At 44.3% G+C, this 12,757-nt stretch overlaps 1 protein-coding gene across 1 annotated transcript in view; it reads left to right on the plus strand.

The window, feature by feature from the left end:
- Positions 1-3,645: 3,645 nt before the first annotated feature.
- RAP2A (RAP2A, member of RAS oncogene family) overlaps positions 3,646-12,757 on the plus strand; it is a 43,736-nt gene continuing 34,624 nt past the window's right edge. Inside the window, exon 1 of the mRNA XM_061435247.1 lies at positions 3,646-4,240. Coding sequence (XP_061291231.1) covers positions 3,927-4,240 — 314 coding nt within the window. The 5' untranslated portion in view covers positions 3,646-3,926. The remainder of the gene's footprint in view (positions 4,241-12,757) is intronic.

The raw sequence follows: 12,757 nt of genomic DNA on the forward strand, positions 1-12,757 counted from the left end.
TTTTACACTGAGCCTCAAATCAGGTCATGACCAAGAGAGAATAAGAAAATATGCTCCTACTTGACATGTTTGTCTGAGTGATTAAAAATCTATCTTTATGGCAGCACTGAGAATGAAAACTGAGGTCTGTCATTGTGAGAAACATAAACGAGGTACGACTACTCCAAGAGCCACAGTCTCTACACTTCTCATAAAGTCCACACTGATGAAAAAGCAGGGAAAATAACCTGAGAAATCCCCCTAAAACTTCTCCTCTCTCTATAAGGCTAAGAGGAGTAAATGGGCACTCCATTCACTATTTGTGTGTGTGTGACAACTTCTAACAGATGCGTTTCAGGTCATAGCTTCTCAACTTCTGGGGACCTAAGAAATGAAAACAGTTGCTTAAGGGTACATTCTGGACCCACAATCCCAATGCAAACTTATTTATGTGCTTATTTATTCATTTATTTTCACTGCACCAGGTCTTACTTGCAGCAGGAAGGATCTTTATTTCGACATGCAGGATCTGTAAGCTGTGGCATGTGAACTCTTAGCTGAGGTATGTGAACTCTTAGTGGCAGTATGGGAAATCTAGTTCCCTGACCAGGGATTAATGGAGAAGGAAATGGCAACTTACTCCTGTATTCTTGCCTGGAGAATTCCATGCCCAGAGGGGCCTGGCAGGCCGCTGTCCATGGGGTCACAGAGAGTCGGACATGACTGAAGCACACACCACCAGGGATTAAAGCCAGGCCCCTTGCATTGTGAGTGCAGAGTCTTAGCCACAGGACCACCAAACAAGTCCCTCAAAGCAAATTTCTCAAAAAAAAAAAAAAAAGTTGCTGGACTTTTATTCCTTGCAAAGTGAATGGTTTCCCAGTTCCACTGTAATAGAAGGTACTACACAGGAAGTAAAGAACTATACAAAGAAAGAAAGTTTGATGTTTCTTGGCCTATTTAAACCCCAACATGTCTAGGAACTTATTAACACAATACTCAAGTTGGATATTAAAAGAGACAGTATGTCTTTTCTGTGAAAGAAGCATAGCTCTTACAAAGAAACCACAAAAAGCATGTAAGTTTCACGCAATATATGAAAAGTCTAAAAAGCTAGTTGAACATTGTATGCACAGAATCATCTTGAAACATGCCTGCCAAAAAAGCTTAGATGTGAAGTTTTATCTCAAGCCCATATGAGCTCTTAATTTTAATTCACCTAGTCACATTACTAGTTTAAGATGGGATAACAGACCCTCTTTGGTTTCAATTCTCTTGAAACTTTCCTCTTGATTCTTAGTTCTTTTGCAATCTGCCTTCGCTGTTGATTCTGGTGGCTCAAATGTAACTCTCATATTTTGATATGTAATCAAGAAATAATGACTCATTTATATATTACTACATATTTTGACAGGACACTTTCCTGCAATTATTTTAAGCACAAACTTAAGGTGTTATACTATACCAAGGTAATGCAAAAGTAAGCTATCCATTTTAAGGTAACAGCGATACAGCTGTTAGGACACTGCTCAATTTTAGTACATCTTTATAGTAGTAGTTCGATAATTGACGGAAAAAAAGATGATAAAGAACATCTGTTTTCTTGATTAACACAGAACAAAACCCTCTCCACAAGATGACATTGTGGGGGCCAAAAAGGGTGAAGAGGCACGCTATGATCAAACCTTGCTGCGGTGGTGGTTGTTTAGTCGCTAAGTTGTGTCTGACTCTTTCTGCAACCCTATGGACTACAGCTCACCAGGCTCCTTTGTTCACAGGATTTTTCAAGCAAGAATACTCGAGTGGGTTGCCATTTCCTTCTCTAGGGGATCTTACCGACCCAGGGATTGAATTCAGTCTCTTGTGCGAGTCGTGTCGCCTGTATTGCTAGGTGATTCTTTACCACTGGAAGCCCCAGATCAAACCCTAGAAGTATAGAAATTTGTAATTCCCAAGAAACGTGTACTAGTAATGAATGGGTGTAGACTGGTTAGAGAAGGACATAGTTTAAGAACGGTAAACCCAATAACCAGTTATTGCAAAATACAAGCCAGGAATATTTAGGGACATAAGTTCTCCTAAATTTGACTTTATGGATGGGAGAGAATGTGCAATTAAGAGAACACTAAGTGGCAAAAGTGTGTTGCTAAAAACATTATAGGAGGCATGCCTGGATAACCCATGCAACTGCTGCAGTATGTCTCCCTAACGTCTAGAAATTTTCTCACCCTAAATACAAGATACTGTTCTCTCGATTCATCCCACGATTTAGCCCGCATCCCTCAGCACTATTTCTGTGTGCATCATTTAGGCAGAATGCCACGGAGACGACATTAAAGCGAAATTCATCACTCTTGCTTGCAATTCAACTCGTTCCTTCGCCAGAGTAGGGTGCTGCGACCGCCACCTCAATCAATGACCCAGCCCAAACCCCACCAGCTCGTCCCTGTCTCCATTCTACCAGTCTGGGTTGGCAAGAGAATCGCGATTTCTGATTGGCTCAGAGCAAGTCTCCGTCATGCGTGAGCTCACCTACCATTGGCTGGCAGAGCACGCTCAGGCGCAAAGGACCATCCTAGCCAAGCAGTTGGCGATGGGAGGGCGGAGCCTGCAACTGGACTCCCCCCCCCATTGGCTGATGGATGGTATCACGTGGTATAAGGCGGCTCTCCATTGGCCGAGAGTGGCACCACGGGGTCCACAGAGGTGGGCTGGTTGGCTGAGATGGACCCCTAGCTTCCTACTAGGTTGTCCCGGCTGGCTGTTGCTATGAGGTGTCCCCGGGCTTTGCGGCTGTGGCTGAGGGCTCCGCTCTCCCGGTTTTCCAAGCGCCCGTGGTGACAGGGCGTGGGAAGAGCTCGACTTTCTCTCAGGCCAAGAAAAGGGCGGGGCTGGGGAAGGTGGGCGGGACCCCCGGCGACGTCACCGGGCGTGGGCCCCGGCTACCTCGGCCTCACTGCCTTGGGCAGTAAGCTCCCTGCGGCCTCTCGCGTCTCCCTGAGTGTCCTAAGGCGTAAAATAAAAGCTTCCTTTCGTGGTGTGCCTGCTCCTCCCTAAAACAAAGAGCCTTCTCGATATCTTTATAAAAACAAATCCCTCAGGAATGCTGACGCACCGGGTGGTGTCCAGCCAGGCCCTCGTGCCATGGTCGCCGTTTGGGCCCTGCCGGTGTCTCTCTTCTCACTCCCCTCCTCAGGTTAAATCTCGGAGACTGCTCTGGCCCCTCCAACATCCTGTCTCCACCAAAGTCTTGAACGTGGCGTGTTCAGGTAGAAACCCCTCCCGTCGCAGGGTGGAGAACTGCGCATGCTCAGTATGCCCCTCACCCGCTGGGTTCGACGGGGTGGGGTGTTGTCCGGTGGCCCAGGTGGTTGTTTATCTAAGCCTCCAGCCGAGGCTTCCGCGCCGCGCAGAGCCTCCCGGGAGCGCGCGCGCGGCTGGTCACCTAGGCGACAGGGGCGCAGGGGCGGGGGCTGCGCCGCCGGGCCCCGCCCCCTGGGCCGCCGGGCCCCGCCCCCCGGCAGCGCTGCGGCTGGGGCTCGGGCGCGCGCTCAGCCGCCGGGAAGAGCAGCAGCCTCGGCGGCGGCGGCGGCGGCGGCGGCGGCGGCGGGCGGGGAGCTGGGCGTGGAGGCGCGAGGGGCGGGGCGGCCGGGCGGGCGGCACTGCGGGCCCGCGGTTCGGGCGGCTCGGGCGGCTCCTTAGCTCCCGCTCCGCGCTCGCCTTCAGTGCCTGCCGGCGCCCGCGGGGCCGCCTTGCCACCTGGCTCGGCCCCTATGCCCAGGGCTGCGCTTGCCTCCGCCGGTGCCCGGGGGGCCGCGGCGGCCGTGAGGTGGGGGCGGCCGCGGGAGGCGGCGGGGCCGGCCGCCGGCGCAGGGTCCGGGCGTGCAGCAAGGCGGGCGTAGGTCTATGTCGCGGGCGGCGGCGGCGGCGGCGGCCGCGGAGGGACGATGCGCGAGTACAAAGTGGTGGTGCTGGGCTCGGGCGGGGTCGGCAAATCCGCCCTGACCGTGCAGTTCGTGACCGGCACCTTCATCGAGAAATACGACCCCACCATCGAGGACTTCTACCGCAAGGAGATCGAGGTGGACTCGTCGCCGTCGGTGCTGGAGATCCTGGACACGGCGGGCACCGAGCAGTTCGCGTCCATGCGGGACCTGTACATCAAGAACGGCCAGGGCTTCATCCTAGTCTACAGCCTCGTCAACCAGCAGAGCTTCCAGGACATCAAGCCCATGCGGGACCAGATCATCCGAGTAAAGCGGTGAGAGGGCCGGGGGCGCGGGCAGGGGGCTTCGCCGGTGGGGGCCCCTCAGCCCTCCTGTTCGGGGATCAGAACTCCCTCCCGCGTGCTCTCGGGTGGCCGTGGGCTGGAGGAGCTGTCTAGGGAGACGGCTGTAGGATCATAACGTTTTATAAAAAAATTTTTTTTTTTTTACTAGCATCATCCTCATCCTCTTGAATCTCAAATTTGAGTGCTTTGTTTCACAATTCAAATTTGGCATCCCACAAGCACAGCTCTTTGTCTCTTGGATGTTACTAGTAGCGCCTGTGCAGAACCCCCAAAGCAAAGAAAGTTTAAAACTCGCAGAGGGGAGAGGGGCGGGTTGGTTTCTGCTGGGAAGAGGGCAGCTGTGCAAGTATAGTGGAGACATTTTCAGATTCAACAACAACAAAAAGACCTTTGCAGTTAGTTGACAGCAAAAATTGCTCACACATACGTGGTAAACATGTCAAGTCCGAAGGAAAAAGACCTTTCTCATTTCATAGAAGACTGAATGGTGCCAGGGCGTTTTAACAAAAATGAACTCTGCAATTAAGATGAAACTTGAAAGACAGATTATCATATTATTTGAAGACTTGGCTCAGTGGAATCGATGAGTATATTCTAGTATATAGAAGCACAAATATACCACTCACATTAAAGAATATGACAACTTTTTTTTTTCTTTCTTTAGTCTAGCTGCCTTATTCCTCTCAAAAACAAAAAAGAAAGAAAAGGGGGGAGGGGGAGACATTCCTGGAAATAAAGCAAGTTTCTTCAAAGGTGTGACTCAAATGTCAGCTAATGTAAAGTTAATGCAAATAAGCACTTTACTGATGGGAACTCTTTTACTCTTAACTGTGCATTTTGAAAATATGGCTGATAGCTTAAATGGCTTATGATATTTGTATTCTCTTAAATTGATTATATTTTTTCCTATAATTTCAAGAATCAGAAATGCAATGTCTCAGTTCCGAGTTTTAGCAAATTTTTCTAATTACTGGTTAAGTGCACGTTACTGTTTTGTCTGATTCTTATTATTAATAATTGCTAATAATTTTGATCTAGTGTAATTTTGTTTTTCTTACCCAATTCTACCTATAACCCTAAATTAATAGACATTGGCTGAAAGCTAGTTGTAAGTGTACTGTAGACGTAATCTCATTTTTAGCCAAGTTGAATCAACTCATTTTGAAAGAGCAAATACCAAGTCATGTGCCCTCAGGGGTTGTTCAAAAATTCATTACAAGAAGCAGATTTTTGATGCCACATATGAGATCAAAGGGGAAGCCCTCTCCTGAAGCACCCCTCCCCACCTTTAACTCATTGAATATGCACTTTAATAGGTAAATTAAAATTTTGTATATTACTTCTTCCATTAAATTTCAAACTAGAATAAAGTCAATATTTTTATGGTCTCTGATGATGTTCTAAGATCTGTGAATTTAATAGCTTTTTTTTTTTCAGTATCATTTTCTTAAAGTTAATTGCTATAGTTAACATAGGAATACTTTTGGTGTTAAAGCATATGATATTAAGAGGCTACATTTAAGTGACTGAAATCTTTAACACTTCCCGGGGACTATTAACAATAACAACAACAAAAAATCCCTATAGAACAGGGCAATGAAACACATTGTCACATGTCAATCTTGGGCTGTATACATATATCACATTAAAGTAAATGCCCCACCTGCTCCACTCTTTGTATTTACATATATACAGATAATACATACATTGATAAAGTCACATGCCCAGTGCAAACTTCTTGACAGGAGCCTAGGGGACAGAATAGGGCAAAATGTCATTGGATAGTATATTCACATGATTTTATAGTTTCTTTTGGTATATTTGAGATCACCAATAATGAGTTATTCTGAACTTAGTGTACTGGACCAATTTATTTGTTTGCAGTATGACCCAGGAAGGAAAAAAGTAAAACTCTACTTGCCCTGATGTCATTTTACTCACTCATCTCAGTTCCTGATGTAAAAGGTAGAAAAAAATCAGCTGACGTGGAGTTCATAAGCTCAAGATAATTGTCCATAAGAACCACTTGGGCCTATCTGTGTCCTGATATTTTTTTTACCTTTCCCTAACCTCATTATCTGGCCTCCCAGCCTATAGCATATTTTAAACAATATTGAAAGAAAGATCTGTGTATTTCATGTATATTATAATACAGTATATATTATGCTAGAGCAGGCATTCAGTGTATTGATTCTTTAACTTAAAGAATAAAGTATGATTTTCAAATAAGTGCATTTTCTATTCTTTTTGAGGATCAATTTTTAAGCAGTTGCTGTAGGAGGTATTTGTAGTTGTTCTTTCCCCTCTGCCAGTTAGCTGCTGTACATATTACATACAACAGTCATTTAAGGATGTTTAATATCACCATAATGCTGATGACATAAGTGAAATGTAGAGAGGGTTGATATTTTTTGCCAAAAACTAGTCACTGGTGGAGAGGATATTTAAACCAAATCTGCATGAATCCATATACTCTTCTCTTCCTCTACACCAGGCTGCCTTTGAACTTAGCATTTACTGACAAATTGAATTATGCAGCCTTTTGTCTACGGCAGTACTATTTAATTCAAATATAATTGTGGGCCACATGTGTAGTTTTGAAATGTCTAGTAGCTGAATTTTTTTTTTAATGTGAAGCAGGTAAAATTAATTTTAATAATAAATTTTATTTAACCCACTCTAAAATGCTGTCATTTCAACATCTAATCAGTATTCAAAAATTGAAGTATTTTCATCATTTTCTTTTGCATACTAAATTTTCAAAACTTGGGGTGCCGTTTATACTTACTGCACATCTCAGTATTTATACAGTATTATTGCTGTATGTCAGTTGCTCGGCAGCCACACGTGGCTCCAAGGCTAACATATGGGACAGTACAGGTCTAAGGTGTAAATATTTTGGGGAAACGCTTGCTTCTCTAAGCTCCAGCTTCCATGTTGTGAATTAACAGTGTGGCACGCACCTCTCAAAGAATCTGCCTGCAGTGCTGGAGACCCAGGTTCAATCCCTGGGTCAGGAATATCCCCTGGAGAAGGAAATGGCAACCCACTCGAGTATTTCTGCCTGGAGAATCCCATGGACAGAGGAGCCTGGTAGGCTACAGTCCATGGGGTCGCAAAGAGTTGGACACGACTGAGTGACTAACACACGCACGCACATGTACCTCTCAGAGTCTTTGTTAGTATTAAATGAGGTAATGCATTTTAAGGTGTCCAGCACAATACCTTGAACATTAAAATGCCAGCTGTTATTTAACTTTGTTTCCTTGTCTGCTTAAGTGTTATTTTAGAGGAAATAAATTTGTGGCTGCATTTTGAAATTCATTACCTAGTGTAGACTAGTAAAGTGTTAGTCAATCAGTCATGTCTGACTCTGCGTCCCCATAGATTGTAGCCCCCCAGGCTCCTCTGTCCATGGGATCTCCCAGACAAGAATACTGGAGTGGGGAGCCATTCCCTTCTCCAGGGGAATCAACCTGACCCAGGGATTGAACCTGGGTCTCCTGCCATTGCAGCCAGATTCTTTACCATCTGAGCCACCAGGGAAGCCCAAGGTGATACTAAAAAGGCAATCGTGATGAAAACAATCCTTGGAAAAATTTTGTTGGTATTCTTTTAAAATATTTTCTCTTATTTCTCTCTTAGCCTTATTTAACAGGCTTATGGACAAGAAAAAAATATATATATATATTTTCTCTTATTAAGGATCTTGCAGGAAAAGGCCACAGAATGAACATGTAACTTTTACTGTAGCATCTGTGCGTGGGCAACAGTGAAATGGAGCGTGTCGCTAGATTGTTCTTGTATGGAGTGTTGCTTCTAGAAAATATAAAAGAGGCCCCCACTCCCTTAAGTGTCTATCAGTTCAGTTTAGTCGCTAAGTTGTGTCCAACTCTTTGAGACCCCATGGACTGCAGCACACCAGGCTTCCTTGTCCATCACCAACTCCTGGAGGCTACTCAAACTCATATCCATTGCGTCAGTGATGCCATCCAACCATCTCATCCTCTGTTGTCCCCTTCTCTTGCCTTCAATCTTTCCCTGCATCAGGGTCTTTTCCAGTGAGTCAGTTCTTTTCATCAGGTGGCCAAAGTATTGGAGTTTCAGCTTCAGCATCAGTCCTTTAATGAATATTCAGTACTGATTTCCTTTAGGATGGACTGGTTGGATCTCCTTGCAGTCCAAGGGACTCTCAAGAGTCTTCTCTAATACCACAGTTCAAAAGCATCAATTCTTCAGTGCTCAGCTTTCTTTATAGTCCAACTCTCACATCCATACATGACTACTGGAAAAAAAGTAGTCATAGGTTCCTAGGTTCATGGATATTCATACACAGATTTCCCACGCCCCATCTGAAAGGAGAGCATTCCTATGAAACCTTTCCTAAGCCACAATGGCATAAAGTGAAGAAGTGGTTACCTTAGGACACATTGTGCTTACAGATACACACAAAAAAATCTAGGTGAAGCTCAGACGTGCACAGACACAGTTCAGAGCTGTGGCAGCTTGATGCTGAGATGCTGAGCGTGGTTCCTGGGGAGGGAGCCTGGGGTGCCTCTCTCCTTGATAGGGTAGTGCTACTTCTCAGCTGCTCACATCAAACCAAATGCTGAACGCCATTTTCACTTTTCACTTTTAAAAGCAAAAATCACCTGATTTTTTTTGGTTATCAAAAACGGGTACTAACAGAGGTCTTTTGTAAACGCGAAGTGGCATAAAGCAGCTTTGGAAAAGCACAGGACATTTGGAAAGTACATACGCAAGTTCCTATCCAAGCCTAGCGGGCCGACTAAGTGGTGGTTTTTATAAATTCCCATGCTTTCTTTTTTTGAAATTGACTTTGGATGAGATCAAACACATAGGGAAGAGTGGCGGGGATATAGAATATATTTCAGTTGAAATAAAACTCGAATTCTTTCTAATGTCATGGGTGCTTGTCCCATTCCTCCCAGGGTAAGCTGTGGTCCTGACGTGAAGTATCTTGGAACATGCTGTCCAAGGCCTGTCTTAGGATAAAGCCCAGAAATCCTCACCATGACCAGGCTTAGCATGCTCTTATCCCTCCTGGCCTTTCCAGCTTCACCTCTGGCAACCTTCCTCGTCCCTTGCATTTGAGCACCCAGACCTTTTAGTTCCTTTTAGTTCCGCAAAATTGCCTATCTTCTGGGCATTCCTTCTACATGTAGAAATCACCTGCGTTTTGCAGAGTTAAATCCTCCTCTTGGTGGTTGTAGTTTTTTAGTCGCGGAGTCATATCCAACTCTTTGCAACCCTATGGACTGTAGCCTGCCAGGCCCCGCTGTCTGTGGGATTTCCCAGGCAAAAATACTGGAGTGGGTTGCCATTTCATTCTCCATGAGATCTTCCCGACCCACGGATCGAATCTGCACCTCCTGGTGGCTCAGACAGTAAAGAATCTGCCTGCAATGCAGGAGACCCGGGTTCCATCCCTGGGTTAGGAAGATCCCCTGGAGGAGGAAATGGCTACGCACTCCAATATTTTTGCCTGGAGAATTTCAAAGACAGAGGAACCTGGAACCTATGACTACAGTCCGTGGGGTAGCAAAGAGTCGGATATGATTGAGTGACTAACACTCAATTAAAAGATTTCCTCCTCAGGGAAGCCTTCCTCATCTTCCCAAATTGAATTTCCTCCTTCCTGTCTTCCCACACTATACTGACTTCATGCCTCTCCCCTTCCCTCAACCACGCGTATTTCAGACATCAGTGGCACCCTGTGCTTCCCCTCTGCTTATAGTGCTTATCAGAATTTAAATATTTGGGTGATATTTAAGTACAATCAGTCTTTCTTATTAAACTCTAATCCCATGTGGCTAGCACAGCTCCTGGCACTTAGGAAACAATCAAGAAAAATATGTTGAAAAAATTCAGTGTTCAAAGAAAGAATTACTCTAGTGGCCTCAGTTTCCCAAAGCATTTGAATTTTATAGATAGAGGAAATGATTCTTTAAAGCCCATTTTGTAGTCCCTTCAACTCTTAACATTCTAGGAGAATACTTGTGTCTGCTTAGGGCAACCGGAAAAGAGATAGTTTAATAAGAACCTTAACGAATTAGAAACGTGACGTTGTCCAGATGGAGAACACAGCATGGGAAATGCATAGGGGGTTTTGCAGGTACTCAGTCGTGTCCGACTCTTTGCGACCCCACGGACTGCAGCATGCCAGGCTTCTCTGTCCTTCACCATCTCCCACAGTTTGCTCAAACTCATGTCCGTTGAATCGGCAATGCCATCCAACCATCCCATCTTCTGTCATCCCCTTCTTCTGCCTTCAGTCTTTCCCAGCATCAGGGTCTTTTCCAGTGAGTCAGCTCTTCGCATCAGGTGGCCAAAGTATTGGAGCTTCAGCTTCAGCATCAGTCCTTCCAATGAATATTCAGGACTGATCTCCTTTAGGATTGGCTGGTTTGATATCCTTGCTGTCCAAGGGACTCTCAAGAGTCTTCTCCAGCACCACAGTTCAAAAGCATCAATTTTTAGGCGCTCAGCCTTCTTTATAGTCCAGCTCTCACATCCATACATGTCTACTGGAAAAACCATAGCTTTGACTAGATGGACCTTTATTGATAAAGTAATATCTCTGGTTTTTAATATGGCATCTAGGTTTGTCATAGCTTTCCTTCCAAGGAACAAGCATGTTTTGGTTTCATGGCTGTGGTCACAGTCCACAGTGATTTTGGAGCCCAAGAAAATAAAGTCTGTCTCTCTTTCCATTTTTCCCCATCTATTTGCCATCAAGTGATGGGACCAGATGCCATGATCTTAGTTTTTTGAATGTTGGGTTTTAAGACATCTTTTCCCTCTCCTCCTTCACCTTCATCAAGAGGCTTTTTAGTTCCTCTTTGTTGACTGTTAAATAGACCAGATTAGCTAAACCAGGAATTTATATAAAGTGTGAGAGGAGGTAAGGCTAAATATTAATATGCAAAGCTGAATTACAGAAGGTTAAAGACTTTCGGACTTGATCTTGTAGTCAAGGAGCATGATCAAAATTCTTGCTGAAATGGTAATATGGTGATGATATGATAGATGGCTTAGTGATAATAGACCAGAGTCAGAAGGAAGAGTTGTAAGATACTGTCAGAATCTCACACAGATTCTGAGTTAACACAGTGTCTGTCAGAACAGAAAGGAAAGAATGGATGCAAACAATGTGAATTAATCAAACTTAGTGGGAGAAACGAGGGAAAGGTCAAAAGTAACCTTGACATTCTGAACATGAGCGAATAGGATTAGGGAGAAATAGCTGCGGGAGATGTTTTCACCTTTTGAGCCGGTGATCATCCAGATAGATGCACCTAATAAGCAATTAGGATATTGGAATAAAGCCTGAAAGATCAGTTATGTATGAATAAATACAGAGACTCGAGATCATCTTCACAATTCAGATTTGGAGAGTAGACAAAACCTTCTGGATAGAGGATAGAGAGACAGAAATGGGTGGCCAGTAATAGAAAATAAAATGTACATGGCCAAGGATAGAACTTGAGAATTGCAAGTTACCTAGAGGAGACTTCATCATGTTAGAAGAAATGGCATGTTTTAAGACTGGGAAAAAGACTGGGGAAAGGGGTGGTTAATGTGTACTACCCAAGTGAGTGAGTGACTTTTTTTTTTTTTTTTACTATTCTTATTTATATTTCTCTATCATTTGAGCGATCACTTTTAAGTGACCAGCTGGTTGTTTGCCCTTTTTCTTTTCACCACAAGTTGCCAAAAAGCCTGCTCTAAGGTAGAGATGGATTGCCAATTGCTAAAGCATAGATCTTGACCCACAGTAATTTGGCGCATAGAGCTAAAACCAGGAAATACATCCAGTGCTGTTTGTCCCAATAAATGATATCTGGAGTCTGCCACCAACTCCTTCTTCCCCAAACACTACCTTGCCCAGTTTGATCCCTCTGAAAACCAAAATTGTAATTGAGAGCTCCTCCAAGGTACAGAGCCTAATAACTATGAGTCATCTTTTTACAGCCCAGAGTTTTTTTTTCCCCTAAAAGGGGAACTTGGTTTCACTGCAATGTAAAATTAGAGTAAATTACAGTAGAGTCAGGTTCTTTTTACCATCCCAGTATTAGAATTTTTTGAGTTCACTTTGTAGATGATGTCCCTCCAGCTCAGCTTTCTGGGAATACCTCTGTCTAGTTAGCACGATAAGGGAAAAAGTAGTTTGCTATGAATCTTAAAGAATCAGCAGCATGTGACTTGCAAATCTTAATCTAGTTAAGGTTTTGTAATCATTGTATCAATAAAATCTCTAATCAGGGGAATCATTACAGTTTCTTTTTAAAGGTAGAGAGGGCAAAAAGAATTTAGCCAGCCAGCCATGCCACTGCACACAGACAAAAGATATAAGCCCTCCCCAAATGGATAAATCCTCTGGCAAATGGAACAAATGGATGATTCGAAAGGCACTTTGGCCACTGAAATGAGGAGTATTCAGGCAGGTAGAGGACACTGACCTTC

The sequence above is a fragment of the Bos javanicus genome, chromosome 12, assembly GCF_032452875.1.
Source record: "Bos javanicus breed banteng chromosome 12, ARS-OSU_banteng_1.0, whole genome shotgun sequence".
In the NCBI taxonomy this organism is placed as follows: domain Eukaryota; kingdom Metazoa; phylum Chordata; class Mammalia; order Artiodactyla; family Bovidae; genus Bos; species Bos javanicus.